A 27,917-nucleotide genomic window follows, 5' to 3' on the forward strand; every position below is an offset into this window, starting at 1 on the left:
GCAGCGGCCGCTTCCGGGTCACGTGGCCTGGCTTCCGGTTCGGACCACCCCTCTTGGTAAAGACGCGGCCAATCGGCTTCCTCGGACTGGGCGGTCACCTGAGCTGTCTCCGGTGCCGTTGGCAACAGCCGAGCTGCGTCCCGCGCACCGCCCAGCCCGCCCCTCTGCTCGCCGCAGCCCTGGCTCCTCCCTCGTCCGGCCCCCGGGGCGGGGTCTGTCGGCTCGCCCTCCCCTAGCTGCTTAAGCCTTCACTCCGCGAACCGGGTCCTCTCCCCACAGCAACACGGCTTCTCTTCCTCAGCTCAGCGACAGGGGCTTCCCCTCAGCCGCCGCCGCCGCCGGCCGAGCCCCGCCGCGCCTGCGGCCCGCGGCCGCCGTAAGTCCCGGGAGGCGATCGGGGGCGCTGGGGACGGGGAGCGGGGAGGGAGGGTCGGGCGAGCCCCCCGCTGCCCCACGAGCGCCCCGACGACCCCACCCTGCGTCCGCCCGCCCGGCCCGCCACTGGGGCACCGCGCCTCCAAACTCACTTCTCTTCGCGTCCGCGCCCCTCTCCACACGGCGCCGCGCCCCAGGATGCGGGGGCCAGTCTCGGACGCTGCGGCGGCCCCGCGGCACCTGTGGTTCGGAAATCGCCTCAAGTTTTGCGGGGCATTTGCGGGCGGGGTCGGCGGCCGGGGGCGGCGGCGACCAAGGACCCTTGGCGCCCCCTGCGCGGCGGCGGTTGCCATTGTCTGCCCCGCTCCTTGCCTGTCACCTCGCCCGGGCTCGATCGGTCAGTGATGGAGTGCGGCCCCCCGTGGGGCGGCGGGCAGGCATCGGAGACGGCCGGACCGAGGAACGCTGGCCCCGAGCCCGTTCCGCGGCCGAGCCCATTGTTTTTAATACCAATCTCCAGGAATTGAGGTGCTCTGTGATTTGTGGCAAAATCAGAGCGTTGGTTTTTAACTAGAGGAAAGGAATACTTGTGCCTTGCGACCGGCCACCGTCCCATGTTAACATATAATTTATTTTCAAGAGAGTGAATTATCTATTCGTCATAAAAAGTGGTGGTGGGGGAGATGGGGGAGCCTGCTATAGACTCCCTTGAGTCCTTGAGTTCCGAAAGCAAACCCCCAGCCCTCCTGGTCATCGAGATCCTGGAATACGGGTCTGTTCTTTTCCAAGTTCTGCTAACGGGTTTGCATGAAACGTTGTCCAGTTAATGCTTTACTTGCTGTCCCCTTCTAATGCCGCTATCTTAACAGGACTTCTATGTGAGGCACTTTGACATCAATAAACAAATATTGTTCGTTTACTTCGTGCCAGGCATCCTTTTTAAGTGAGGTGTTTTCAGCCAATTTTAACTTTAATAAAGTTAAATTGTTGCATCGTAAATTTCTAAATATCTTGATGCCCGTTTGGATTATTATTAAAAAGCGGCAATGATTTCTTAGCGAAATTTAGGGCCCATTTTATTCAAATTGATTGTATAAATTCCCCCACCCCATGTTCATGGTGTGGTGAATATTAAGAGTCAGGCTGAATCTTACTTGCAGTAACTAGTACTGGAACATACAATAGTTAAAAGAAAAAATATATATATATCTGAATTCTACCTTTAAATTACCTTTGTAGAAACAGTGCTTATCTGTTTGCAGTTGAGAAGACCAGTTGAATTATACAAGAAGGTTTCCTTAAAAACTAAACATGTAGACTAATCATCATTTGCAGATTCCAAATAAATATATACAAAACAGTTTGTGTAAAATACACTAGAATTCAGCATCCACTCCATCTGTAGATGCTGTGTTTTTTATCGTTTTAAATGAAGTATTTCATGTAATGTGTGTAGCTCTTATTTTGGCTTTTTAAAGGTTTTATTGTCTTAGGTAAAATTATATTAACTCACTTTATTGTGTGTATATTTATGGTGGGATTTTTAAAATGAGATAAGATACTTAAATCAGGCTTTTATTAAGAAAAATGCATTTATGGGATTTTTTTGGTTTATATTTTAGATTTTTTGTTTTGCTTAAAATATGTAAGCATAAACTGAAGAGAGCATTCTAAGTTATAGCAGTCTGTCTACAAGTAATTCGGTCTGGAACCAGGACGGCTTGTTCTGTTTAGGGTGAAAAATAGTAGATCTGTTTCTTTCAAATGCATCTAAACCAGTTGATGTCAACAATTCTCTTTTGATGCATATACATGCATTCCTATAGCACAGGTACACAATAGTTTCTTAAATTGCAAGAATTATCTTTTTCATCAGAATTTTCACTTCGCCTGTTTTTGTCCTCCCGTCCCGCCCCCCCAAACTTACGTGGAACCGGGTGGGGTGGGAGGATTTGCATCTGGTGGGAAGATCTTTCTATAAGAATTTCCTGCTATTTTAACTGGCATAGAAATATTGATGGCTACTCATCATTTGTTAGCTAAACGCCCTGTCCCCCAAAGCTTCTCTGTGCAGCATGTCATCTTAACCTTAACTTTATTGAATCAAAGTATTGTCTGTAATCTTGGTTCTGTTTATCTTAACAGATGCAGTTTATGTTGCTTTTTAGTCGTCAGGGAAAGCTTCGACTGCAGAAATGGTACGTCCCATTATCAGACAAAGAGAAGAAAAAGATCACAAGAGAACTTGTTCAAACCGTTTTAGCACGGAAACCTAAAATGTGCAGCTTTCTTGAGTGGCGAGATCTGAAGATTGTTTACAAAAGGTATATTTTGATTTATCAGGAAGGTGAAATAGAATCAAATGTCAGATCATTTATAATGTGGAAACTGCAGACTTTTGAGGGATGACATTTATAAATAATGATTAATAAAGGTATAGATGAAATAGTCTTAAGGTAAAGCTTTGTATTTTTAAGATAACTGCTGTTTTGATTTATTACCCAGGCTAAAATGTTAAAATTATGGAAATCTTTTTACACGAAATTATGTGACTGAAGGCATAAATGATACTTCATGCTTAATCATCTTTTTAGGAAATTTGAAAGAATTCATTTCTTTGCAGGGGAAAATAAGATCAGTATTTTAAATTGTGTGAGTAATTCTCTGAATTTAGATAAGCATTTACCCTCCACCACCACCTTCTCCCCACAAATCTGTAAAGTAATGACTGATATTTGACATGCCTTTTAATCTGACTTTTAGGATCTCTTACTCACTTATAAACACCTTGGATACATAGACCATTTTAGTCACAGATGTAAAAACTGGATATATACAGGATTTGTTCTTTAGGGCTTATTAATTTGAAGTACACTTGTTGCTGTGGTGGAGGTGTGATTATATCTGGTAGATAGATAATTTTGCCAAGAACAGACTTTTAAAATTTTGATGTTGCAAAATGACTCATAGGTTGGCCTTGAACACTAAGCTTTTTAAAAAATGCTATACATCTTTATTAATATCTGAAACTTTTTATACCTTAAAATAAACTTCTCAAGATTGTTCTCATAAGGTTAAAAGAAATATAATTACTTTGTTTCTTCCCCATTTCTGTTCCCTTACAAATAATTTACTGAATTTAAGATAAGAACATTCATGCATATAAAAATTCTTTCCTGAGGGGGATGTGCAAGGAACTGACTGTATGGGCTTCGAGGAGGGTCAAAGAGAAGCCTGGGTTTTCTCTCAGTTTTCCTTTATTCCACTACAATATGAGTGGGGTTTGTAGGGGAGATGGTAGAGAAAGTCATGAAGGTTATAGGACATCTAGAACTTTAAAAATACCATAGACTTCTCTTTAGAATAGAATGAATATTAGTCATCTTTGGGTGATTTTGTATCCAGTGTTTGGTTTAGTATTTGTTGAGAAAAATCATAGCATTTTAGAGCTGGGAGATGTTTTAGAGTAATCTAGTCAAGTGATTTTTTTTTTTTTTTAAAAAGCTTTTTGCCCCAAGGATAGAACTTTAAATGAAACAAGTGGAAGTGGAGGTGCTCGTGTGAAATCAGGACTGTGTCTCAACTCATTTGGCTTCCACCCTCTCTGTAAATGGTTCCTGAGTTTGAAAACCACTACTGTTGATCAAACTTCAGCTTTATAAAAAATGAGAATTTGGGAGAAGTGACTTGTCCAAGGTCAGTTGCTAGTGACTGCCATAGTGGCCAGAACTCAAATCTTAAGCCTGGAGGCAAAGGTTTTAAACTGGGATGAATAGAAAATTTGCATTTCTTTAAAGATCCTGTAGTTGGAGAATGGGTGGGGGGAGGGCTGAGACTGGCACCTGAGGGATCTGTTAGGAGACTGCCTCATCCGGCAGTCCTGAAGGAAGACCTCTGCTGTGGGCTCAGCAGGTGGAAGAGCTGTTCCGAGGTAAGTTTGGTAAGACTTGGTCACCGCTAGAAGCAGGGAGGGCAGTGAAAGAAGAGGAGGAGTGGTGTTATTCCACATTTCTGATTCAGTTGATGGGGTAAATGGTGAAGTAGAAGGTTGGCTTTGAGGGGCCTGTGTGACTTCCATTTGGAGATGCCTAGTTTTCTCAGGGTGGGCATAGGCATGGAAGTCTGGGGGAAAATTAGGCATAAAGCGTTAGATCACCAGCATTCAAACAGCAGGCAAAGGATAAGTATAAGGTCAGTCACATTGGGGAAGGGGAGAGAGTTTCAAAAATAAGGCCACCAGTGCCAAAGGTCGCATAAAGGTCAACTAAAGTGAAGAATATTAGATTTTACAGTGAGCATTTCACAAAATGCCCTTCATCAGAACATTTTCAGTGGAATAGTAGAGACAGAACTCTCTGAAGAAATGGGGCAAAGTGTGAAGAGGTGGAGACAATAAAACAGCAGGTGTAGAGTATTTGGGGGAGCTTTGCTATGAAGGACAGAAGAGGTGATAACCACCTGTAGACAGGATTGGGGGACAGGGTTAAAAAATGGCATAAGAGACTTAAGCTTATTTCTAGATAGGGGAAGGAGTCCCCCGTGTGGAGGAGGAAAATACAAGCAAGGGAATCAGTCCCAGGAATCAAGATTCCTGTAGCTGAAGGAGATGGCCTGTCAAAAGAAAAGAAGGCACTACTTGGTGCTCTGTGCACAGCATTCAGCCCATCCATGTTGGGCCACCGCTTTTTCCGTTAAAGGCTGTAAAGGGTAATCTCACCTGACTCTGATATTTACATCAAGCGCCTATAAATAAAGGTGCACTAAAAAAAACCCCAGCTTTACTGAGATGAAATTCACATATAAAAGTTAGAATTTATAATCAGTTTTCCTCTGCATTTCCCCATTTCATACTGAAAACTCATCTAGAGTACTTAAGGACATATTTTTTTGTAGCTATGAACAGGTGATTTTTTTTTAAGAAGATGTTGGGGGTAGGAGTTTATTAATTTTTACTTTATTTATTTTTGTTGTGTTGGGTCCTCGTTTCTGTGCGAGGGCTTTCTCTAGTTGTGGCGAGCGGGGGCCACTCTTCATCGCGGTGCGCGGGCCTCTCACTATTGCGGCCTCTCGTTGCGGAGCACAGGCTCCTGATGCGCAGGCTCAGTAGTTGTGGCCCACGGGCCCAGCTGCTCCGCGGCATGTGGGATCCTCCCAGACCAGGGCTCGAACCCCCGTCCCCTGCATTAGCAGGCAGACTCCCAACCACTGCGCCACCAGGGAAGCCCCAGGTGATTTTTTTTTCCCTAGACCAGCTGGAAGAGGAGACCTTTTAAGCAAAGGAATTACCACTTAGCTGCTGAGAAATTCTGAACTAGCACTTTCGCTGTTCATACCACCAAGTGATCTTTATGTCTGCCTTCCTCAAGTTGCCTCATCCACATTCTTCATCCCTGAGCCTTTCTTTACAGTTGCCCCTCTTGGGGAGGGAGAGGTGAGAGGGGAGTAAGGTTAATATAGCTGAAAAATTAGACTGAAAGTCTGGGGACTTGAGTTCTTTTCCTTTGGCCATTAGCTAGTTTTGTGACTTTGAACAAGTCATTTTGCCTTTGTTTCCTCATCTCTAAAATAAACGCTCTTGAAGATCCCGTGAACACAGAAGACACTGTATGCGTTTTTTATTCCTATTTTGTGCAGCATGTTATGGATGAAAGTCTTAATATTAATTAAAAAATACACACCTACCAATTACGAGCTTCAGAATTTGTTGAAGAGTACTGTATTGATTTTCTTTACTAACAAAAGAATTTTTAATGACATAGCAGTAGAATATTGAGAACGGTTTGGTTACAGTCACCCACAGTCAGCTGATATTTAGCTGACTGGGGAGAAGTCATGTGTTGTGAATATAAGAATAGGCACCTTCAGATGTTCTCTGAGTGCCAGTAATTAGAGTAAGCCGTAATCTACTCTGCTAAAAATAACCAAACATACCTTTCTTCTTACTAGTCTATTATTAATTTTACTTCAGATTTAGACTTACAAATATATACTAAGAGAACAAAATGAGCTCATTATTGAATTTTTTAAAACCACTTGCTTCTGAAAATAGGGACTATACCTCAGGTTCTCCTGGTAATCTTTTACTAAATCAAGATAACAATTTTTATTTCTCTCTTCAAAGCATGTAAAATATTGCTTTGAATATGTTTAATTTTTGCCAGTTGCAGGATTACTTTATTTAGCACAGTTCTGGGCCATAGTTTTTAATATACAACTCAGGCTCTGGAGTCAAATCACTGTTCTGGGAAGATTACTCAATTAAGCCTGAGTCTCCTGTAAATGCAAATAATAACGGTATCTCTCTGGAAGGGTTTTTTTGAGGATTAAAATGGTAAATTATGCCAAGGCCTTAGGTAACATTTAGTGCCTTACTCAGAGTGAGGACTCAGTAAATGTTACCTGTTATTATGCTTCTGTTTCTTTCTTCCTTAAGCCTTCTGGAAAGAGGTGCCTTCTTATAATCCTGATAACTGGATGCTCACCTACAGTGAAGAATTCATTTAATTTGATATTAAAGTAATATTTCCGAATGACTCGTATAATCTAGGACCTTTGACTAGTGTTTAAATGCTGTTTACTTATAAGGAAAAAGCGGTACTGTGGATAAGGAGCAAGGATGGTGTAAGCATTAGATTGCTTAACAGTAGCATTGAAGAAATCTTGAAATTTAAAAAACAAATTAAATTTACCTGACGTTGCCTATTAGTAAATTCTTTCTAATGGAATTATTTAGCACTCTGTTCATAGCAGCTAGTTATGTCTGGTTTTTATCTACCATTTTTCATGTCAGCCCCTTTAATCTTTAGTTTTCTTAATTCAGAGAACCTTATGTGTCAATTGTATCAGTTTTCCCAAATTTAAGACTATTTGAGGAGCATAGGTTAGGGAGGATGGAAGGTTGGAATATCCCATTGCCTTTTAAAGCAATAAACAAAACATAGGATAGTGCTGGGAAAGATAGGAAGCGCTTTGTTAGTAAGGTTGGAGGTGGTGCCTGTTATGTCCTTCATGATAATAAATGAACGTGTGTGAATTCCTTCTCTCTAAGACTGCAGGGGACCCTTTTTTTTTTTTTCCGGTACGCGGGCCTCTCACTGTTGTGGCCTCTCCCGTTGCAGAGCACAGGCTCCGGACGCGCACGCTCAGCAGCGTGTCCCCTGCATGGGCAGGCGGACTCTCAACCACTGCGCCACCAGGGAAGCCCCGAACCACCATTTAAAATAACTTAGTGAAGGACTTACCTGGTGGCGCAGTGGTTAAGAATCCGCCTGCCAATGGAGGAGACACGGGTTCGAGCCCTGGTCTGGGAAGATCCCATATGCCACGGAGCAACTAAGCCCTTGTGCCACAACTACAGAGCCTGCGCTCTAGAGCCCGTGAGCCACAACTGCTGAGCCCGCGTGCTGCAACTACTGAAGCCCGTGCGCCTAGAGCCCGTGCTCCGCAATAAGAGAAGCCACTGCAATGAGAAGCCCACGCACCGCAACGAAGAGTAGCCCCCTCCCCTTTCACCCCAACTAAAGAAAGCCCACGCACAGCAACGAAGACCCAACACAGCCAAAATAAATTAATAAAGAAATAAATTTATTTTTAAAAATAAATAAAATAACTTAGTGAATGTAGAAATCAGGTAGAATGGACGTGGCAAAAAGTGTATGTGTATGACAAGGGAGTCAGTGTGGTAGAGTGGAAAAGGCCTGGAGTTAAGGTATGAAGATCAGATTTCTTGTCACAGTACAACCACTTGGCAGGCCCTTGTACTCTTGGGCCTCTTTTTTTTCCTTCCGTAATCAAGGATGCTGCTGCTTACTGTTGGAAAAATCAAATAAGAGGAAATGTTTTTAATAATATTGAAATTAATAGTGTTATGAAAATACTCATACTGAAGTTATTCTCATACTGAAGAGCAGGAATTCCTTGAATTTCAAAACTGAGATTGTGTGTGTATGTGTTTGTATGTTATTTTACATTAATGCTATGAGCAGTAATTTCCCATTGTTTTCTAAAAATCACTTAAATGCTCCTCTGTGAAAATTACAATGGCAACTGAGACTTGTTTAGAATGTCTTAGGTTTTCATTTTGTTTCTTTTCAAAAGCCTTAAATACATTTAAACCATTTGAAAATACTCTTTTAACCCTCCTCAAAGGACTTGGTTAGGTCATCCTTCCTTATGTATGCCTCAAGGTTGTGTTAATAACTTTTGGCTTCCTTGGATCAAGTATAACCTAGTCCCATGTGCTAGAATCCTAGTTTGGAGAATATGACTTTTCCAACCTTATTATACTTTCTTCAAGGGTAAATAACCCGAGCTTTAATTTAACAGGGTAGAACTTGGAAATTTTGAGGACATGTCTCAGTTTCCCCTGTTCTCTTTTTCTGACTTCTATGATTACTTGGAACTGTTGTTTTTTTCTTGAGGTTTATTCCATAATCCTATAAAACTCCTTTAAAAATAATTCTGTGCTGTTAGAAGTCAAGATAGTAGTTACCTTTGGGGGTGGGAGGCTGTGACCAGGAGAGATTAGAGGGGCTTCAGGGGTTCAGTAATAATTCTGTTTCTTGGTGCAGGTGCTGGTACACAAGTATGTTCACTTCGAAACTCATCAGGCTGTACATTTATGACTTGTGTTCTGCTCTGTGTGTATATTACACTTCAGTAAAATGTTCCAGAACATTGACTTAACGTTGACGGCATCTTCAATAAGTCCTTCAGTTGGAGAGTTTATTTTCTTCCCTGTTTACTTGTGGTTTGAAATAGTCAACAGTGCACTTTGTTTTAAGTAAACTTGAGAACAACCTGGGTCAATTGTGTTTTAGAATATTCTAGAAAGGAGCCGGAATGGAAGAAGAGCAAAATAAGTAACTCTTTCTTTTTTTTTTTTTTGCTTGCCTGTACTTTTCAAAATTTCTTTTTGTACATTTATTACTTTTATAGTCTAGGAGAAAAATAATCTACTGTTGTAAAGAGGAAATAAACTGTATAAGCATGACATATTTTACAATAGGATATGAAAATGTATTTTAGAAAACATGATTATAGGGTAAATTTTTTTCTACATCTGTTTTTGTTACAGATATGCCAGTCTGTATTTTTGCTGTGCTATTGAGGAGCAGGACAATGAACTAATTACCCTGGAAATAATTCATCGTTATGTGGAATTACTTGACAAGTATTTTGGCAGTGTGAGTAGTATTTTGTTTTAGGAAATTGAATGCCATAGTGCTTTTTTTTTAACCTTTTCTGTAACAAGTTTATTATTTAATTATCTTGGGGATTCTGACTATTTGATAGTAACTGTGGGAGAGGGAAGGAATGGCTATTTCTTGTCAGTGTGCCTAGTGAGTTAACTGCCAGAATTGCTTGACCCCACAGACCTACTCATTTAATTATGCTGCTGAGAACAAGGTTTAAAATAGTGAAATAGAAAGGGGTCCAACTGCAAAGATTAATATACTGGAAGTGCTTAGTATAGAATTTAGATTTGGTTAGCAGTTACAATCATATTACCCAGAAATATGTATTTCAAAAGATCAGTCTTTATGAGTAGAAAATTATTAAGTTGCCCATGTTAGGAGCTTGCAGAGTCTGGTCTTCCTTAGCTTGTAGGCATTAAGATTGATTCCCTCTGGTCAGATTTTACTGACTACCTGATAGTAGGTAAGTAGGTAAGTATCTTTTACTTTCTTCGGTTTTATTTATTTATTTATTTATTTTTGCTTTTCAGGTGTGTGAACTTGATATCATCTTTAATTTTGAGAAGGCTTATTTTATTTTGGATGAGTTTCTTTTGGGAGGAGAAGTTCAGGAAACATCCAAGAAAAATGTCCTTAAAGCAATTGAGCAGGCTGATCTACTACAGGAGGTAAGCTACTCAGAGTTCTCTTGACTGGACACTAGCATGTTTTGCTCTTGCTAGGGAAGTCTCAGTCATCTTCCCTCATTCTTACAGTTTCAGAAATTACTCTGAAGCATGCTTGGCATGTAGTGTCCATGTGCAGTTTATTGATTGGAATATGTGTCAGCCACATCGACTCAGTTACCTGTGGATGGATTGTTTACTTTGGAGATGATCTGGAGATGGCCCATTTTGGGACCCCAAAACACCAGAGTCCAAACATTTAGAGGATGGACTACTTTAAGATGGGAAAAGTAACAGTAATTTGAGAACTCTCTGTCCATTGTTTTGAATTACTTAAGATAACCCCTTTTCTCACTAGTGTGTACAATGAGGAGTTGACTGTGAGATTATGGCATTTTCATTCCAACTTGGTTCATATTTTCACCTCATGTCCATTAAGTGCAAATGTAGCCAAGCAAATGATAGTGTTATAATTATACTTTTTGTAGAATCCTCTAGTTTTGTGTTAGCAAAACTAACTAAAAAGTATTTCTACTTCTCTATGATTTTCTTAAATAACAAACCATGTTCTGTTAAACAGCTACATTCTTGTCTTGCCTTGATATCACAAGAACCATTGATAAAACCCCTTTCCCTTTCTAACTTCCACAGTTGTCTTGGGTTAATTGTATATTTGATACTTCTGTACCTTCAATTTCTGAAGTTAAAAATTTCGTAGATAAGGCTACCTTTTCCTAAAAACTTAATGATACATTAATTCAGGTACCTAGTTGAATTATGCTTTAGTCATAATTGTGGTTTTATTCAAATAGAAAGTTTATAGCATGAGGAGAAGGAGCTAGTCAATATAAAAAAATTAGTTTTTTCATTATGGTAATTGTCTTTTTTATTATTAAAGGAAGCTTTAAATCAGAGGAAATCTTTTTCTTCATTATAACTTCTTTTTTTTTTTTTTTTTTTTTTTTGCGGTACGCGGGCCTCTCACTGTTGTGGCCTCACCCGTTGCGGAGCACAGGCTCCGGACGCGCAGGCTCAGCGGCCATGGCTCACGGGCCCAGCCGCTCCGCGGCATGTGGGATCTTCCCAGACCGGGGCACGAACCCGTGTCCCCTGCATCGGCAGGCGGATTCTCAACCACTGCGCCACCAGGGAAGCCCCCATTATAACTTCTTAACTGTTGGCCTCAGTCAGGAGAGTGGGGAGCTCTCGGTAATCCCTCTGCATCAGTCACTGACTAGGTCAGTTGTGGGGATTGTTTGAAGTTGGGATGACATCATCTGGAACATTCATAAGTTAAATATCAGACAATGCTTTGTACATTTAATTATCTTGAGTTACCAAAACAGAGGTTAAGGTGCCTGCACAAGTGAACTATTTTGTTGACAGCCCTAATGGCATCTGCTGTTCAGTAGTGAAATGAGCACAGCCCTTTTTCCATGTGTGTATGGTTTGCCACAGTTGTTTATTAATTGATTGTATACATGTCATTCGAAGATTTTCTTTTTAAATGTCAGATGTGCCGACTACAAGTTCATATTCTGCTGTTGTAAAATTGCTTTAAAGTTAGCACCTCCTTATTTTGCTGTTCACTAACCAGACTTTTCTAAAAATTAGGTCAAGACCAGGGTCAGAAATTGGGAATTTTTCTTTCTTTTTTTTTTTTTGGCCGTGCCTTGCAGCATGTGGGATCTTAGTTCCCTTACCAGGGATCAAACCCATGTCCCCTGCATTGAAAGCGCAGGGTCTTAACCCCTGGATTGCCAGTGCAGTCTGGGAGTTTTTCATATTTGTTCCTTCCCTTGATCACTTTTATATTTCATTATTATGGAACTATATTCGGTTCTATCAGATCCTGGTCCAAGTTCTTTGTCATTTCCTGATTAATTACGTATGCCTTGAAACATTTCTAAAGTTGTTGAAGTTCAGCTTTTAATTTTAATATTTTTTTCTGGAGAGTAATGTTTAGGGCATTGATGTCTCTTGTGTCTGGATTGTTTTTTAAACCCTACTGGGAAATCGCTATACACTTTACAATATGACAAATATGCTAAGTTTACTTTATAGCATGTATTGAGTAATATACTAGAGGATCCAGAAGTTATTACAGGTACACGTTTGTTTGTAAATGTGTACATGTGTGTGTATCTCCCCTATAAAAGTATTTTAATAAGAAGTACTGTCTCTTTTTTTGAAGTAGTATTTTTATATCTCTAATTGGGAAAAGTAGGAATGGAGAGAGAAGCATAGGATGTCCTTAGTTCCATGTAAAATTCTCCTTACCCCATCTCACCCTAGTTTAAAAAAAAAAAACCTGACTACTGTTAATTACAGTTCCTTGTCTTTAGAAGAGAGCTTTGGCCCTATTTCTCATCTGTGACTACATTGTTTTGTACATAAACCAAATTGATACTATATTAAGACATTTTCTATTCAATGGTCCAGGTGAACCATCTTTCTTAATTTAGCCATTCAGGTCTTGAGGAGGCAGAACGTGGCTGGTCCATTCTGAATTTAGAGTGAGGTTAAGGCCTTTATGAAACCAAGCTAGAGTCTGTATGGGGCAGTTAAGCTTCATTCAGGTTATTCTGTTCAGGTTAACTTGTTTATTCAGGTTATTCACCAATACTGTCATAAGAAATCCAGGATGATAAGATGTTTGTTTCCTACAATAGAGTCATTTATATGTTGATACATGATACAAGTTTACATCTCTGGGAGAGTATTTGAATATTATGTTCATAAAATAGGTGATAGAATAAGATGAGAAAAAGCATTCTACAAACTGCTGAAAAAGATTTGTCTGGGCACAATGATAGCAAAAAAGAACTATGATGATAGCTAATGCTTATTGAGCAGTTAGATGTGAGGCATCCTATGCTAATCATCAGGATTTCCTGAGAAGGTCACAAGAGCCTTTTGTTTTTGTTTTTTTGTGGTACGCGGGCCTCTCACTGTTGTGGCCTCTCCCGTTGCGGAGCACAGGCTCCGGACGCGCAGGCTCAGCGGCCATGGCTCACGGGCCCAGCCGCTCCGCGGCATGTGGGACTGGAACACGAACCCGTGTCCCCTGCATCGGCAGGCAGACTCTCAACCACTGCGCCACCAGGGAAGCCCCCACGAGAGCCTTTTTAACCAAAGAAGAAACAGAGGCTCTAGAGGCTCGGTGAAGTTCCAATGACTGGTCCTAGGTAGCAGTTGGCAAAACCAGGATTGTAAACCCAGATCTGCTAGACTCCAGAGCTGTATGAAATCTTAACCACTGTGCTCTGTCCGCCCCAACCCCCATTTGTGTATTTTCTTGGTATGTTTTAAACATTCTGTTTTAGACACCAACTTCTGTATGTCTCAGTAATATAGTAAAGAAATCCATAATTCTCCTGGAGGTTTCTCTATGTTGAACAAAGTAGGTTTCCTAAGACTGATGCTATCCTTTACTTTTTAGACTGGAAATTTTCATTGTCCAAGTTATCAATAGTTGGAATTTATTAATTGGATATATAGATATAAATAGTATTTTTCAAATCATTTCTTGTTGGATTTATCAAAATGCCTAGATCTATAGTAGCTTTTTTGGTCTTATAATTTAGGGTATAATATTCACTTAGTCTATGTCATGAAATGATTTTGCTTCCAAAATTGTAAATATAGCTGTAAAGACACTTATGTAAATGCAGTCTTAAATTTGTAGAAGTCCTAATTAATTGATCTTAATCTAGTTTTTCATATATTGTGATTTTTTTTTTCTTTTTCTATTTAGTGTCAGGTCTTTTACTTGAATTGATTTTTTCTAAACACCAAAGATGACTTTGAATTTATATTGAAAATATCTGTTGGCTTAAAGATATATGCAAAGCACAAAATAATTTTGGTTTTAATCCTTTTTTAATCTGTGAAATACACATTTCTATCCTTAAGAATGTTTATTTTCTTTAGAAAAATTTCTTTAAAATGTCCTTTTTACTCAATTTGTGTAAATGTCATATAGTTTGTTTAGATAGTCCTTCATTTTATAGGCAAACAGGGTTAGAAAGTCAGTGCATAAAGTAGATTTTCTATTAGCATTTTATAGTCAGTAATGAGAACATAACATAAATGTGTATCTGAATAATAATTACTAAAATATCAGATATTATGATTAAATAATAAAGATGTCTTATTTTACTTAATTACTTGGTAAGGAAGGGTTACAATTTTGATATTTCTAGACCAAACTCTATGTTAATTCCTTTTGGTATTCTGTTGTATGAATACATAATTAGATTTGGGGGTAAAGCCCAGAATAATTGGTCTGTTATCCAATTTTTAACATTTGACCGTTGGAATTTAAAACATATTTTCTTAACATGCCACTCGTACTTAACTTGATTCTTAAATTATTAAAGTGCAACATGCTGAGATTACTAAATTGACATTTTTTTATTTGCAATACTTGGAACATTTTCCCCAGCACCAATTAAATACCTATTTTAAGCTAGATTTTTTTGGAGGGAGGGCATGGGGTAGCAGTACAGTTGGATTTATTTTATAAACATTACATATAATGACAAAGGAAATATAGAGTGCATTTTCTTTGTGAAGTCAGGCACTTACCAGTTTTTCTCTGCTCCTTAATTTTATAGAGCCAGAATGAAGAATGGGGAGGTTTGTCTGAGGATATCTTATGATAAAGAGCAGTCTAAGGCTTTAGTCCCTTTGACCCCCACCTTATTTATTGGTAACTACTAAATTTACCATTTTCGTGGCATGGATAAAATGGGGTGTTATGCCAAAACTGTTGCACGTGAGATGATTTCAAGTCCTTGCTTGATCTGTGAAGATCAAATAGTTAAATACTGGGTGTTGGGCTTTAACCCTCAGCGGTAGATGCATGATGGTGTTGATCAGCGCTTTGAGATGTGTCAACCTTTTTTTTTATACTAACAGCATCATTTTCAAATTCGTGGGGGCTTTCCTTTTGAGCTTTGTTTGCTGTTGGTATTGTTTCTCACTAAAGTAATCTGAGAAATGAAAAATAAGTGAGGTACCAAAAGCAAGCATTACACTCATGAATTTGCTTCTACTTCAAGGTGGTCCACTTTATGAATAGATTTATTGGATTTACAGTTGTTAATTTGCCTCATCTAGAAAGTGGTGCTCTATGGAGAATTAGTGCTGCTAAAATTGATTTGTTTTAGTGCTGGGCCTGCATGATACATCTTAGTACTATACATCTTTGTGGAAGTAGTAATTAATAAATCTCTTGGACTGCATAAAAATGGAAAGGTAAGAATCTTAAGAGAAAAAGTGATTTCTTTAAAAATGAATCTTTTGTAACTTAAAAGTATTTTAAGTAAGTAAGTACTTATTGAAGTATTTAATAACATGCCTTTTAATAAGTTTGGGGTTTTTTTTTAATTAAAATCTTGCTAATTAAGAATATTTGGGCTTTGGGCAAGGTAGTCAAACTCAAGAATAAAGAATATCTTAACATTGTTTTAAAACAGATGCTTTAAAATATATACAGTAATATAACAGCAAAAAGCATTTTGATAAAAATCCTCTTAGGATTGGCTTTAATAAGACAAGCTCCTGTAATTCCTTTGTAATTACCACTGTTTGTATTAAAACCTTTAAGCCTAAACCTTCTTCTTTTCAATTGGGTAAAAGTTAACAAGGCTATATATATAATCTTTTACGCCAGCATATTTTAAATTTTTTTTTTTTTTTTTTTTTTTTGCGGTACACGGGCCTCTCACTGCTGTAGCCTCTCCCGTTGCGGAGCACAGGCTCCAGACTCACAGGCTCAGCGGCCATGGCTCACGGGCCCAGCCGCTCCGCGGCTTGTGGGATCTTCCTGGACCGGGGCACGAACCCGTGTCCCCTGCATCGGCAGGCAGACTCTCAACCACTGCGCCACCAGGGAAGCCCTATTTTATCTTTTTATGAGTAAACTTGATTGGGGTCTGCTAGAACAAATTCTGGATAAGTGAGGTTTAGTTACATTAATGCTTGAAATAGAAAATACAGAAGGGTAGATATAGAGAAAACAGAAGGTGGAACAAATCTTGCCTTTCACTTTGCATTTAATAAGAAACAGTTTGGCCAATGCCCTTGGTCACTGGTTTTTAGGTTGTAATCATTTTGCTGTATGTTTGTTTTTTGAACTCTTTTTCTTTGTTTGCTTTTCAGAATTTTGAGGATTTCCCCCTTGCTGTTTCATTTTAATTCATTTTGAGTCCACTGTTGCTACTCTGGTCTGTTTGTAATAATGAAAAGTTGGAATAACTTAAAATATTCAGTAACTGTAAATGTGATTTTCAAAAGTATTTGACAAGAAGCCACAGTAATAAATGCAATTTTATATCACAATAGTTACATAAACCAAAAAAATTTTTGGTTAAATAATATATACTTACTTATATTTCTTATTTTATAGTCTCATGTTTTCTATTCTATTCTTTTTTTCAATGCTGGTCCTGATCCACTAAGTTGATTGCATGAGCCCTAGGATTGGGACCTGCACAGGGACCTGCAAAGATCATATTCCTAGCTGCTGGTGGTGGTTTTATGTGTTTATTTATTTATTTATTGAAGTAAGTTGACGTGATTTTTTTCTTTAAAAAGTACTTTCTGAAAAATTGCAGGGTTTGAGTTCTTTTTTCCCCTATTGAGACATTCTTTTTTCTTTTATTGTTTCCTCTGCTGTCTTTTTTTTTTTAATAAAAATTCCCATTATAGGAAAATTAACAAATACAGGCAAGCACACGAGAACATAATTTTACCCACCAGCCAGAGACAATTTATTGTGGTTCTCAACTAGGGTTGGGGGTGGGGAAGTTGTGCCTCCTCAGGGGACATTGGGCAATGTCTGAACACATTTTTGATTGTCACTGCTAGCCGTGAGGTGCTACTGGCATCTAGTAGGTAAAGATCAAGGACGCACTGTTAAAGAACCAGCAGTGCCCATAACGGCCCTCTCAGAATAAGAAATTATCCGGCCTCAAGTGTCAACAGTACCAAGGTCCAGAAACCCTGGTTTAATTTAACATCATGTAATATATAAAATTTTCATTTATAGATTCCATTTACATTTATGGACTGCTACATCTTTTCAATATAATGTATAGTCCAGATTATAAATGACTGGCTGAATCAAAAGTAGAAGGGGAAAAAAAACCCTAAAAATTGTGAAAGAAGGAGAAATGTGCTCAAGTAAATGGCTATAAAAATCACCTCTGTGATCCACCAAAATTACTTTTACTTGATAACCAGAGATAGCCCGTAGCAAAACTTATGGGATGTCACTATATAATTTAATTTCCTCAACAACAACCAAATCTGTTAACATCTATTAAGGTAATTGAGTTTTTGCCTGAAAACAGAATTGAGCATACCCTGCAGGCAGTTAGAACACTTGAATTTTCTGCTGATTTCCCTATCCACCTTAGGGATTTGATAATTCCTTAAGAGAGGAATAGTTTAAATGACCAGAATTTACATATATAGACTTATGTTGTACCTGTAGACATTTTTGTTGTTTTTCTTTTATACCCTATTAGCGTTAAAGAATTTACTTAGTAAAGATATTTAGAGTTTGAATATTTGAAATTCAGTGATTCCAAGAAATCTTTTCTATTTTGAAAATCCTGATTAAGTTTAGGGCATTTCAAGTTATGATCCTAATGGAAGAACAGGGCAAATACAATACAACTACCCTAAAATGTGCTTAAAACTATTTCTTTATAGTTTAAAGTTATATTAGCTAGGTTAATTATTCTGCTTCTTTATTAAAAAAGTACAATTAGCTGCCAGAGAAAGTAATTTCTCTTTACTATTTTATCACTAACAGGTTTTAGAGCAGGGTTTTAGGAAATGTAGTTAAGTTTTCCTCATTATTATTTTTAAGACAAATGTAATAGAAGTAGACCAACAGCACAACAGAATAAGACAGCAGGAGATATGAATAAGTAATCCACAGATGAAAGAAAAAACACATGGTCCTTTGACTAAGGGAATGTAAATTAAAATATCAGTTAGCTTTTTTTTTTTGGTTTCTTGGATTGGCAAAGAATAATTGTTTGCTTCTTATGAATGCATAAATTTGTATTCCATTTTGAAGGATTAGTTTAGTGATATCTATTAACAGTTAAATGTGTACACCTTTGCCCCATTAGTTATACTGGAAGGAATTTTATCCAACAGAAATATACAAATGCAGCAAGACACATGCTCAGTATAATATTGAGCCATTGGAACCTAACCAAATGTCCATCAATGGGAAATAGGTTAAGAAAATTACAGTACAACCATACATGAAACTGTTAACCTGGCTTTGAAAGAAATGAGATCAATTTCTATGTAATGATATGGAAAGATACGCATCAAGTAAGAAAAGATCTAGGAGTAGGACATTAACAGTATTACCTCTGAAGATATTTGAGGTCCCGCCCTCCTGTTTTCTAGAAGTGTAAAACATGTACTTTAAGTATAATTTTTTTTAATTTATAAATTTTTTAAAAAGACAAAATGCTGCTCTGTGAATGGAAGACTACATTGTGTTGTTCCTTTAGTTGAAACTAGAGTAGAATTTGCTAAAAAGGAAGTTTCAGCAGGTAAAGTGAAGCACTTATGTTCTTTTGGCCATTTTAACACTAACCATCTGGAACAACCATATTGCTCTTGCCACATTGCTAACTTAATGTAAAAAAATCGCTCGATTTTCCTAGTGCCTCACAAGTGCTTTTGTAATAAGACACCGTGAGCCCTTTCATCTAAAAGGTACCTTATAAAGTGCTCTCATTTCTTCTCTTTTTATTCATTGCTAAAAAGAGATCTTAGTGCATTTGGATACTCTGCAGCCCTTTGGTCTTTAGCTCAAGGATTAGAGTTCCAGAGTTGAGAATAAGGACTTTGCCACAGTATTCAGTGAGGGGCAATAAAAAGGACCATTGTATTCTAGAACATGAAGGACAAAGGATACAGTTCAAGGAATAAGTGAAGCCCCTTCAAGAAAAACTGAAGTAGAGCAGTAACTACAAATTACACTTTCTTATATATATTTTTAATTAAATGTACATTATTTCTCTTTGACTACATAGTGTACCAGAAAGAAAAATCAGGACACTAGGTTTTCAGTTTTGGATCCAATACCACTAGTTTATTTAAGCACTTCTCATTTCAACAAGACTTAAGCCTTCAGATAATTACTTGCTTACCAGTTTTCATTATAGTTTATCAGATCATTTTACTTTTGAGTCATTGGCCTAGTATAGTGAATATCTGGGAATTTTTAAGGTAATGAGGTTTGTCTTAGGAACGTAGGTGGTTTTGAGAACAGGTGTAACTTAATTCCTTTCTGCTGTGTTTGTTGTCCTACACTTCCCACTACATCTGGTCCTTTTTGTAGGGGATTAAGAAAAAGATTATTCTTAGTATGGAGGAAAGTTGAACATGCATGTATACTGAGAAGAGGAGCTAATGGAGAGAGGGATGAAAAACAGGAATGGAATAATGGGAAAAGTATATGTGGAGGGTGAATAGGAATGGAATCAAAAGCATTGGTCTTGAGTAAGGTGAGTCTTCTCCCTCCTCTGTTTTGAGGAGATGAACGGGTTAAAGATGTAAATTTTTTTTTTTTTCCTCATGAGTTGGATGAGTTGAGAAACTACATCTAGAGGAGAGCTGCAGGGACTGAGGAGAAAGAAGAGGTAGATAACTTGAGGAAAATGTTGAGGGTTTGGAATAGGTTTGCCCAGGATTAAAGGCCCATTTCAGACTGAAAATAGTAAATATCTAATCTTTATTTAAAAAAATAGGTCACCAAAGAATCTGTACTAAGGGCACTTGTGGTTTATGTTTGTGTAATACAACTTGTTTAAATTTTTTTTCTCACTATTTTCATTCTGGTCTTTATTCCCACACAATCTAAATCACTGACATTTCAGTGTATTAAACTCAGTTTGCTAGGTAATAGAAGACAGTAGGTCTAATTCTGCACAGGACTATAAAGTCTGTGTATTGTAACAGACTTCATTCTCACCCTCCCCAATTCTTAATTAATATAATTATTACATGACTCATAAAATGTACTGGTGGTAAGAAGGCCCAGAATACTGGAGTTATATTTAATCCACTATAATGTTTTCCTCGTATATAAGAGAAAAAATAACTTGGTTAATTATGGGCATATCTGTCATTTAGCTAAAAATCAGCCTTAAATGCTCATTAAGGCATTTATTTATAGCACAACTTTCTCAGCCCCTAGCAGTTTAAACTGGGCAAGTACTTAAAACGTGTTATAGCAACTTAAAAGTGGTTAAAAGAATACATTTATTTTTTTTAATTTAAAAAAAATTTATTTTTTACTTTTGGCTGTGTTGGGTCTTTGCTGCACACGGGCTTTCTCTAGATGCGACGAGCGGGGGCTCTCTTTGTTGCGGTGTGCGGGCTTCTCATTGCGGTGGCTTCTCTCGTTGCGGAGCACGGGCTCTAGGTGCGTGGGCTTCAGTAGTTGTGGCTCGCGGGCTCAGTAGTTGTGGCTCACGGGCTCTAGAGCTCAGGCTCAGTAGTTGTGGCGCACGGGCTTAGTTGCTCTGCGGCATGTGGAATCTTCCCGGACCAGGGCTTGAACCTGTGTCCCCTGCATTGGCAGGCGGATTCTTAACCACTGCGCTACCAGGGAAGCCCAATACACTTATTTTTGTGGGTTTTAGAGTTTGTTTTCTTCTTGAAGAATGTTTTTCCGGTGAGGAGGTTTTTGCCCTTTGAAGAGTATTCTTCTCAATTGACTGGATGATAATTTCTTAAGTACAGTAATATGGATCACTGTTATAAAGAATAGTTTGGCTTTATCAACCCTTTTCTTTCCTAAAGGGTAGTAAAGGTCTGTCAGAAATGCCTGGGGGGCTTCCCTGGTGGCGCAGTGGTTGAGAGTCCGCTTGCTGAAGCAGGAGACACGGGTTCGTGCCCTGGTCCGGGAAGATCCCACATGCCGCGGAGCGGCTGGGCCCGTGAGCCATGGCCGCTGAGCCTGCACGTTTGGAGACTGTGCTCTGCGATGGGAGAGGCCACAACAGTGGGAGGCCCGCATACGGGGAGGGGGGGCAGTCGGGGGGGGGCAGTCAGGGTTGAGAATTGCTTCTATAGAATTGTTCTCTTTCATAGTTAAGTCTCCTCTGGGGAGGAACCGCTGTGTACTCAGCCCTATTTGAGAAACTACCTTTTTCTTTTCTTTTAATTGTTGGTTTTTACATGGTGTGATATAAAATTAAGAGAGAGGGCTTCCCTGGTGGCGCAGTGGTCGAGAGTCTGCCTGCCGATGCAGGGGACACGGGTTCGTGTCCCAGTCCCACATGCCACAGAGCGGCTGGGCCCGTGAGCCATGGCCGCTGAGCCTGCGCGTCCGGAGCCTGTGCTCCAAAACGGGAGAGGCTGCAGCGGTGAGAGGCCCGCGCACTGCAAAAAAAATAAATAAATAAAATTAAGAGAGAAAACAAAAAGATGAAAAGCTGTAATATAAAGGCTCAAAGTACTGGTATTATTTAGGTGAAAAGTTATTTGATAGACAAATTTTTCTTGTTCTCTGTCCAGAAAACGGAACATGTATCACAGCAAGAGTTTCACTGGGTATAAGAAAGCATAGTAGAATATGTGCTGGAGTACTTACATGTATCAAAATGTAGTAGGATATATAAATTCCGTTTGTAATTATAATTTTGTCAAGTTCGTTGTTTATAGTTTAGCATTACCTGAAAAGTTTAATTACATTAAATCCCAAGGGATAGTCCCAATTATTTCATTTAACTGATATTTTCATAGGAAATTTTGCTCTGATAATGATCTATCATTGGGGCTTATAATTTATATTTTTTACACAGAGAATATTGAAATAGGTTCAGAGTTCATTGACCAAAATACTATTATTAATACCATTGATACCGAAATCGAATTCCCTCATGAAAATGAAGCATTTAGGGGTTCAATTTATTATTAGTATTATTTTAGCTTGCTGCTTCATTCCACAATATTCTGAGTGGGAGAAAAAAAGCAATTATATCTTTAAACTGTTTAGGAATTATCTAAGGATTAAAATTTAACTGGCTTTTTTCCTCAAACACTTTTGTATTTAATGGTTATTATTTAAGTATAAGGTATCTGTTACATATTTTATTGAAACAGTTTACATGAGTTTGTAGCCTAATATTTCAAAGTGCCAAGTTGAATAAATATTAAATTGAGGATATCTTAAAAGCACTCAAATAAGCAGTTTTAAACTTTTTTGAGTCACAAGCCTTTTGGAGGGGTATAATCGCTTTGAGAGTCTGATGGGCCATGGGCCCTCTTCTCAGGAAAATCTGTACCTAATTTTGTCTCTAGTTTCAGGGAGGTTTTGGAGTCCCTAGACATTCATCTCTTCTGTGCACTCTAGGGTCAGTTTAAAACCTCACCTCAGGTTACCTTGTTGATGTGAGAAACATCCTTTTAGGTACATTTATAGAGAGAAGGCATAGACATTTAACACATCTATTTGGAGAGTCCTTTAAAATCTTTCTCGAGGATTATTTTAAAAGTAAGATCCTTAGTCGCAAGGGTATAGTCTTGGGAATTTTTTTTTTAAGCTAAGCAAACCATTGAAAACCTCTATTGCTACCAAATGGGTGACTACTTTTCTCCTTTTTTCTTGGGAAAGATTTTCCTTTAGGATCTGTAAAAGTTCATGGTCATTCTAGGATGTAATGATTTTCATTAAGGGATTAAATTCCTTTGCTTCGTGTGGTAAAATCCTGATGAACTTGAACACTGGTGGGAGGGAGTATTCTAACGGGATTTTGAGTTAACTCAGTATTTACCAGATGACTTATACTGAAAAATCTTTTCAGAGTATTTTTAGTAAATACAGTGCTTTCGGATTTTGTAGGACATATAGGTCATCATACAGATTATCATTATATACAGTAAAATTATAAAAGATGAATCTGAACTCCTGGGCTTTGTTTAGAAGTTAAATATTCATCCATGAACCAAAATTCTAAAAACAAACAAATTCTAAGTTTCAATTAAAATTTCTTTACTGTGCACTAAACATTCTAGAAATCTGATTGTGTCTATGTCAGTTTGTATACTGTGTGTAAGAATATATGCATTTCTTTTGTAGCCACGTCATGAATATTTTAATGTCCCTGTGTACTAAATGACTACTCATCATCGTGTATGCAGAATTTCACAGAGGAAATAGAGAGCTGATATGCTCATGAAAGAAAATACCCTCAGCTTGGTGACTGATTATCTTGTATAATAATAATAGAACATTTCAGAACCATTACCTTTATAATTGTAATAATTTTCCTGTTTTCATCCTCTTTTCTGTTTTATTTTCATTCGATATGTGATCTTGATATAGCTTTTCCTGCTTGCAGCTGGTTTAATTCTTGAAAAAATATGACCTATGACCATTTTGAGTAATGCTTCATCTTAAACACATACGTGTCATCATTTATGAACCATCTGTGATTAATCGTGTAAGAGGAATACCTAGCAATTGTTAAAATGTTTACCAAAGAAAATATAGCTGAAATGCTAGGGCAGAATAAGCAATGCATAATATAGTGTGGTTTCATCTTCAAATGTTGGTGGGGGGCGGGGGGAGCTATATTTAGGGTGATTATATTATAGTCTATATGAGCAAACGTTTTCTAATGTATCACATAAAAGTGTATTTGGAAATAATACAAGAAAGTAAAATCTACTCTTATATAATATTTAAGGTAAAACATTCAGTTTCTAAGAAATTTATAATGCCACATTTATTGAATCACATTTGTGCTATATGGTATCAAACAGTCCCTTTAAGAACTATTAGAAAGCTATATGAGAAAAGTCTCTTCTGCAATATTTGTTGTTCAATAGTAAGTAATCCTTTCAAAGTATTAATACCTGCTTTATTTTATATAGTTAAGATTCTAATATTGCTTAAATACTAATATTTTACTAGTTATGGTTTTATAATTGTCTGCATTTAATGATTTGTTAAATATGGTTTTATATTTCTGAATATGAAAACCTTTAATATTGATAATTTTTGTGTATATTTTTAATAAAACATGCAACATATATTATTATAAAGGGGAAATTACCAAATAATTCATTGTTTATGTCTAGAGAGTTTAAAGCCCGAGTTAAGTAACCTAGCATTAAACAATACATTCAAAAGATGCTCAAACTGATTTACCATTGAAAGAAGACCTGTGAAAATGTGTATAAGGCAGGTATGCAGATCAGTTGTTTCCATTCTTACCATTCTCACTGTACCACATGACATTTGAAGCAACCTGGGTGGGCGGTCAAATGAGAAATTTAGCATTATATACATTGATAGCATTGGGAAACATTGGTCTTTTCGTTTCCATTTTTTTCCTCTATCCCTCCCCCAGCCCTGCAACATGTCATTCATGTGGTTTTAATGCTGCATAAATATGCATTGTCTCATGCCTGTTTGCTTTGGATGCTGTGTGCCCAGCTGTAACAAGATGTTGCTTCTTTTGTTATTTGTATACAGCTGCTTGCTTTAAACTAGTAGATTCTGAAATACCTTTCCTTGCATGTCTAAAATAAAAGTATTGCATGTACTTTGTCTCATGTGAATGACTTTTTTCTTCTCCATCCTTTTGATAAATAATATATTTCATATTTTAATTTTTCCAGGTAATTTTTTTAATTGTCTTTTAAAAATAACAAAATTTACTAGTTTAACCATTTTTAAGTGTACAGTTCAGCAGTGTTCAGTATGTTCACATTGTTGTGCAACAGATCTCCAGAAGTTTTTTATCTTGCAAAACTGAAACTCTACCCATTATAGACAACTATTCCCCACTTCCCCTCCCCTCAGCCCTTGGTAACCAACCACCTTTCTACTTTCTGTTTCTATGGATATTACTAATTCAGATAATAGTTTTTCTAGGTAATTTTGAGCTACAATTTCAGTGTGAACATGTGAAAATTAATTTTATATTATAAATACAACTGATTAAAAAACTCTAACGTACTCTTTGTATAAGTCTCAAAGGAAGAAAATGTGTAAATGATTCTTTGAAGTTAGGCCTTTCAGAAAGGACAGATACTTTAAATAATGCATATTTGAGAAGTAACGTGGTTCTCTTCAAGAAATGCTGTATAAGATTGCAAGCAGTGAACACATAGGGGAAGTCTGACCAGCTCCAGGGAATAGGATAGGGGGACATTTTTACATGGATAAGCTAAGAATGTTAACTATAGAATTCAATGTAGGCACCCTTTAATAAATACATTAAAGGTTATATGATGTTTTAAAAATTATTTAACATTAAATGGAAATGATTCTTTTTAAATTGTCCCCTTTATTTAATACGTATGTGATTCAGATGTCAGTCTTGCAGTGTATTTAATGTTTAAGGCTAAACATTATTATAAATGAAAGAGATTGGCTTACATCATTCTTGGGAGTGTTGCATCACTTCCATTAAACTTTCTTTTAAAGCTATATCATGAAAACTCTGAGACATACAAATAGAATAGTATAAGGAACTGTCATGTACGCATCACTCAGCTCCAACAACCATCAACTCAATGCTAGTTTCATAAATCACCACCCCACCCTGCCTTTTTTTTTCCACCCCACCTTTTTTGCCTATTTTACAGCAAGCCCTAGACATCCTACCATTTCATCTTTACTACTTAAGTATGTATCCCTAAGAGATGAGTACCACACCCCCCAAAATTAATAGTAATTCCTGTCTTATTCCTGGTTGGGTTTTTTTTCCTAATTGTCTGAAAAATGCATTTTTATAATCGGTTTGTAAGAGCCAGATTCCAAACAAGGCTCACACTTTATCTGGTCTCTTTAAGTCTCTCTTAATCTTTAACAACTCCTCTGCTTTTACCCGCCTTTGCCTATTTTTGTTAAACTGAGTCCCCTATGCTGTAGAATTTCCTCCATTCTGTATCTGGCAGATTATAATGGTGATGTTTAACTTGTTTTCTTATCCTCCATGTATATTTAGGTCTGTAGCCTGGTTAGGTTGAGGTTCAATTTGGAGGTGGGGAGGGGGTCAAGAATACTTCATAAAAAATAGCCTTTTTTCACCAAAGCTGACTTTTACCCATTTTTCATTAATACACAAACATACTAAAAGGTCATCATATGAACTTTATATAGAGAGCTGGTTTATAGTAAGGCTAAATACCTTCATTTAGATTTCAGTTGAGTAATGTATCAGCTAACATTTTTTGAGCACTTTCTGTGAATCAGGCACTAAGCCTTATCTCCCTTAATCTCTACATATGAAGGTAAGTACTATGATCCTTGTTTTCATAGTATAAGGAATAAGGAAACAGACCAAAGAGTTTAAATAATTAATTTAAGATTATTTCATGTAGTGCTTTACATACAATTAAATCTAATGTATGGATTTATGGTTTAATTAATTTTTCTTTTCCTTGTTTTGTGCTGTACCACAATTAGGATGCAAAAGTAAGTTATTTGGGTACAAAAATTGTTTTCCTCTGTTAAAATCTAGTATGCCTTTTAATTACAAACTTGTTGTTAGTAATACCTGAAATTTGACCTACTTGATCCTTTTTTATTTTGTGCCGTGCAAAATTAGACACTTGGGAAAAACTTTTAATTTTTTTCTAGTATGCCTACTTTGTTTAGTCTTCTTTTGACATTTAAAAATGAGTATTGGTTGTTCCATAGAACAAAAGGCACTTTTGTCCCAGATCCCAGAGCACTCTTTCTGTATGTTACTTCCACTGAAACCATTGGTTGCTCTGGGGAGGTCTGGGAAGGTGAGTTTCTGCAGCCTTGCTGCTGGGGACATTTAAGTCCAAAACTGAGTAAAAACTCAGAGAAGAATAAATACATATGACTTGAAAAAAGAGCAGGGAAAACAAAATATGTGAAGAATGGGGAGAACTCAGCGGGGGTTCCCTGGTCTTTATTTAGGGGAGGTTTTGAATTTTAACACTAAGGTAACTTACCTTTCCTGTAGAAATGTCGGGTAGCTGTGGGTTTGCACTGCGTTTGCAGTGGGCTTGACTGCTTTTTGTGTTACAGCAATGGAGCCCAGCACAATTGGTAGGTAGTCAGTAGGTATTTAATGCATGCTGAAAATATCCTCCTGTGGTCTCTGATGTTTGGGGCAAAAGTCGCTAAATAAGCACTGGCTCTCCATAGAAGTGCCCATACTGCTGAACTGCTTGCGTTCAGCGTTCTCTGAAACTTGCACGCCCTTCCGTGTCAATTTCACATTCTCAAGCCTCCCCGGATCTGCTTACCAGAGTCTCACATTTTCCCTCCACAGGAAGCTGAAACCCCACGTAGCGTTCTTGAAGAAATTGGACTGACATAACTCTCCTCCCCTGTTGATGACTTCTTGTGGCATTTCACACACTGTAGATGGTCACTGCCTTCATGTCCGTGTTAGCTAATGGTGTAAGATGACGTCTTGTCAGTATTACTGTTCTGCTAAGCTGCTTCATTCAGGCCTACACAATCTTTTTTTAAAGGGAACTTTGGTTAATCAAGTGATAACAAGGGACTTAAATATGAATTAGAATGAATGCAGGAAAAGAAAGGTACTTTTTCTGGCTATTTTAAAGTTTATAGGTCTGTTTCTCTTGAATAGATTATTATCATTACCTTGATTATGTGTATCTATGAATATGA

The 27,917-nt window shown here is 37.7% G+C and overlaps 1 protein-coding gene across 3 annotated transcripts; it reads left to right on the forward strand.

Moving 5' to 3' along the window:
- Positions 1–235: 235 nt before the first annotated feature.
- On the forward strand, positions 236–27,747 carry AP1S2 (adaptor related protein complex 1 subunit sigma 2). 3 transcript variants are annotated; one of them, XR_009538507.1, is made up of 6 exons: positions 236–376; positions 2,521–2,699; positions 9,452–9,560; positions 10,103–10,240; positions 14,857–14,951; positions 27,553–27,688. XR_009538507.1 is itself a non-coding variant. In XM_060138130.1 (5 exons), exons 2-5 carry the CDS (start codon positions 2,521–2,523, stop codon positions 27,598–27,600), a joined length of 474 nt encoding a protein of 157 aa, XP_059994113.1. In that variant the 5' UTR covers positions 236–376; the 3' UTR covers positions 27,601–27,747. The 3 variants fall into 3 exon arrangements, 2 of the variants coding, with proteins under 2 accessions (XP_059994113.1, XP_059994114.1); XM_060138130.1 differs by lacking the exon at positions 14,857–14,951 and having other exon boundaries at positions 27,553–27,747; XM_060138131.1 differs by lacking the exon at positions 14,857–14,951 and having other exon boundaries at positions 23,370–27,687.
- Positions 27,748–27,917: the final 170 nt, after the last annotated feature.

Source organism: Lagenorhynchus albirostris, chromosome X, assembly GCF_949774975.1.
Source record: "Lagenorhynchus albirostris chromosome X, mLagAlb1.1, whole genome shotgun sequence".
NCBI classification, from domain to species: domain Eukaryota; kingdom Metazoa; phylum Chordata; class Mammalia; order Artiodactyla; family Delphinidae; genus Lagenorhynchus; species Lagenorhynchus albirostris.

What these genes read in the sequence shown, in the direction of transcription:
- AP1S2 (XM_060138130.1), top strand. Translation starts at nt 2,521, where the DNA reads ATGCAGTTTATGTTGCTTTTTAGTCGTCAGGGAAAGCTTCGACTGCAG. An exon ending in TTGACAAGTATTTTGGCAGT is followed by an intron (nt 9,561 to 10,102) that starts GTGAGTAGTATT and finishes TTTGCTTTTCAG; the next exon opens with GTGTGTGAACTTGATATCAT. An exon ending in AGGCTGATCTACTACAGGAG is followed by an intron (nt 10,241 to 27,552) that starts GTAAGCTACTCA and finishes TTCCCTCCACAG; the next exon opens with GAAGCTGAAACCCCACGTAG.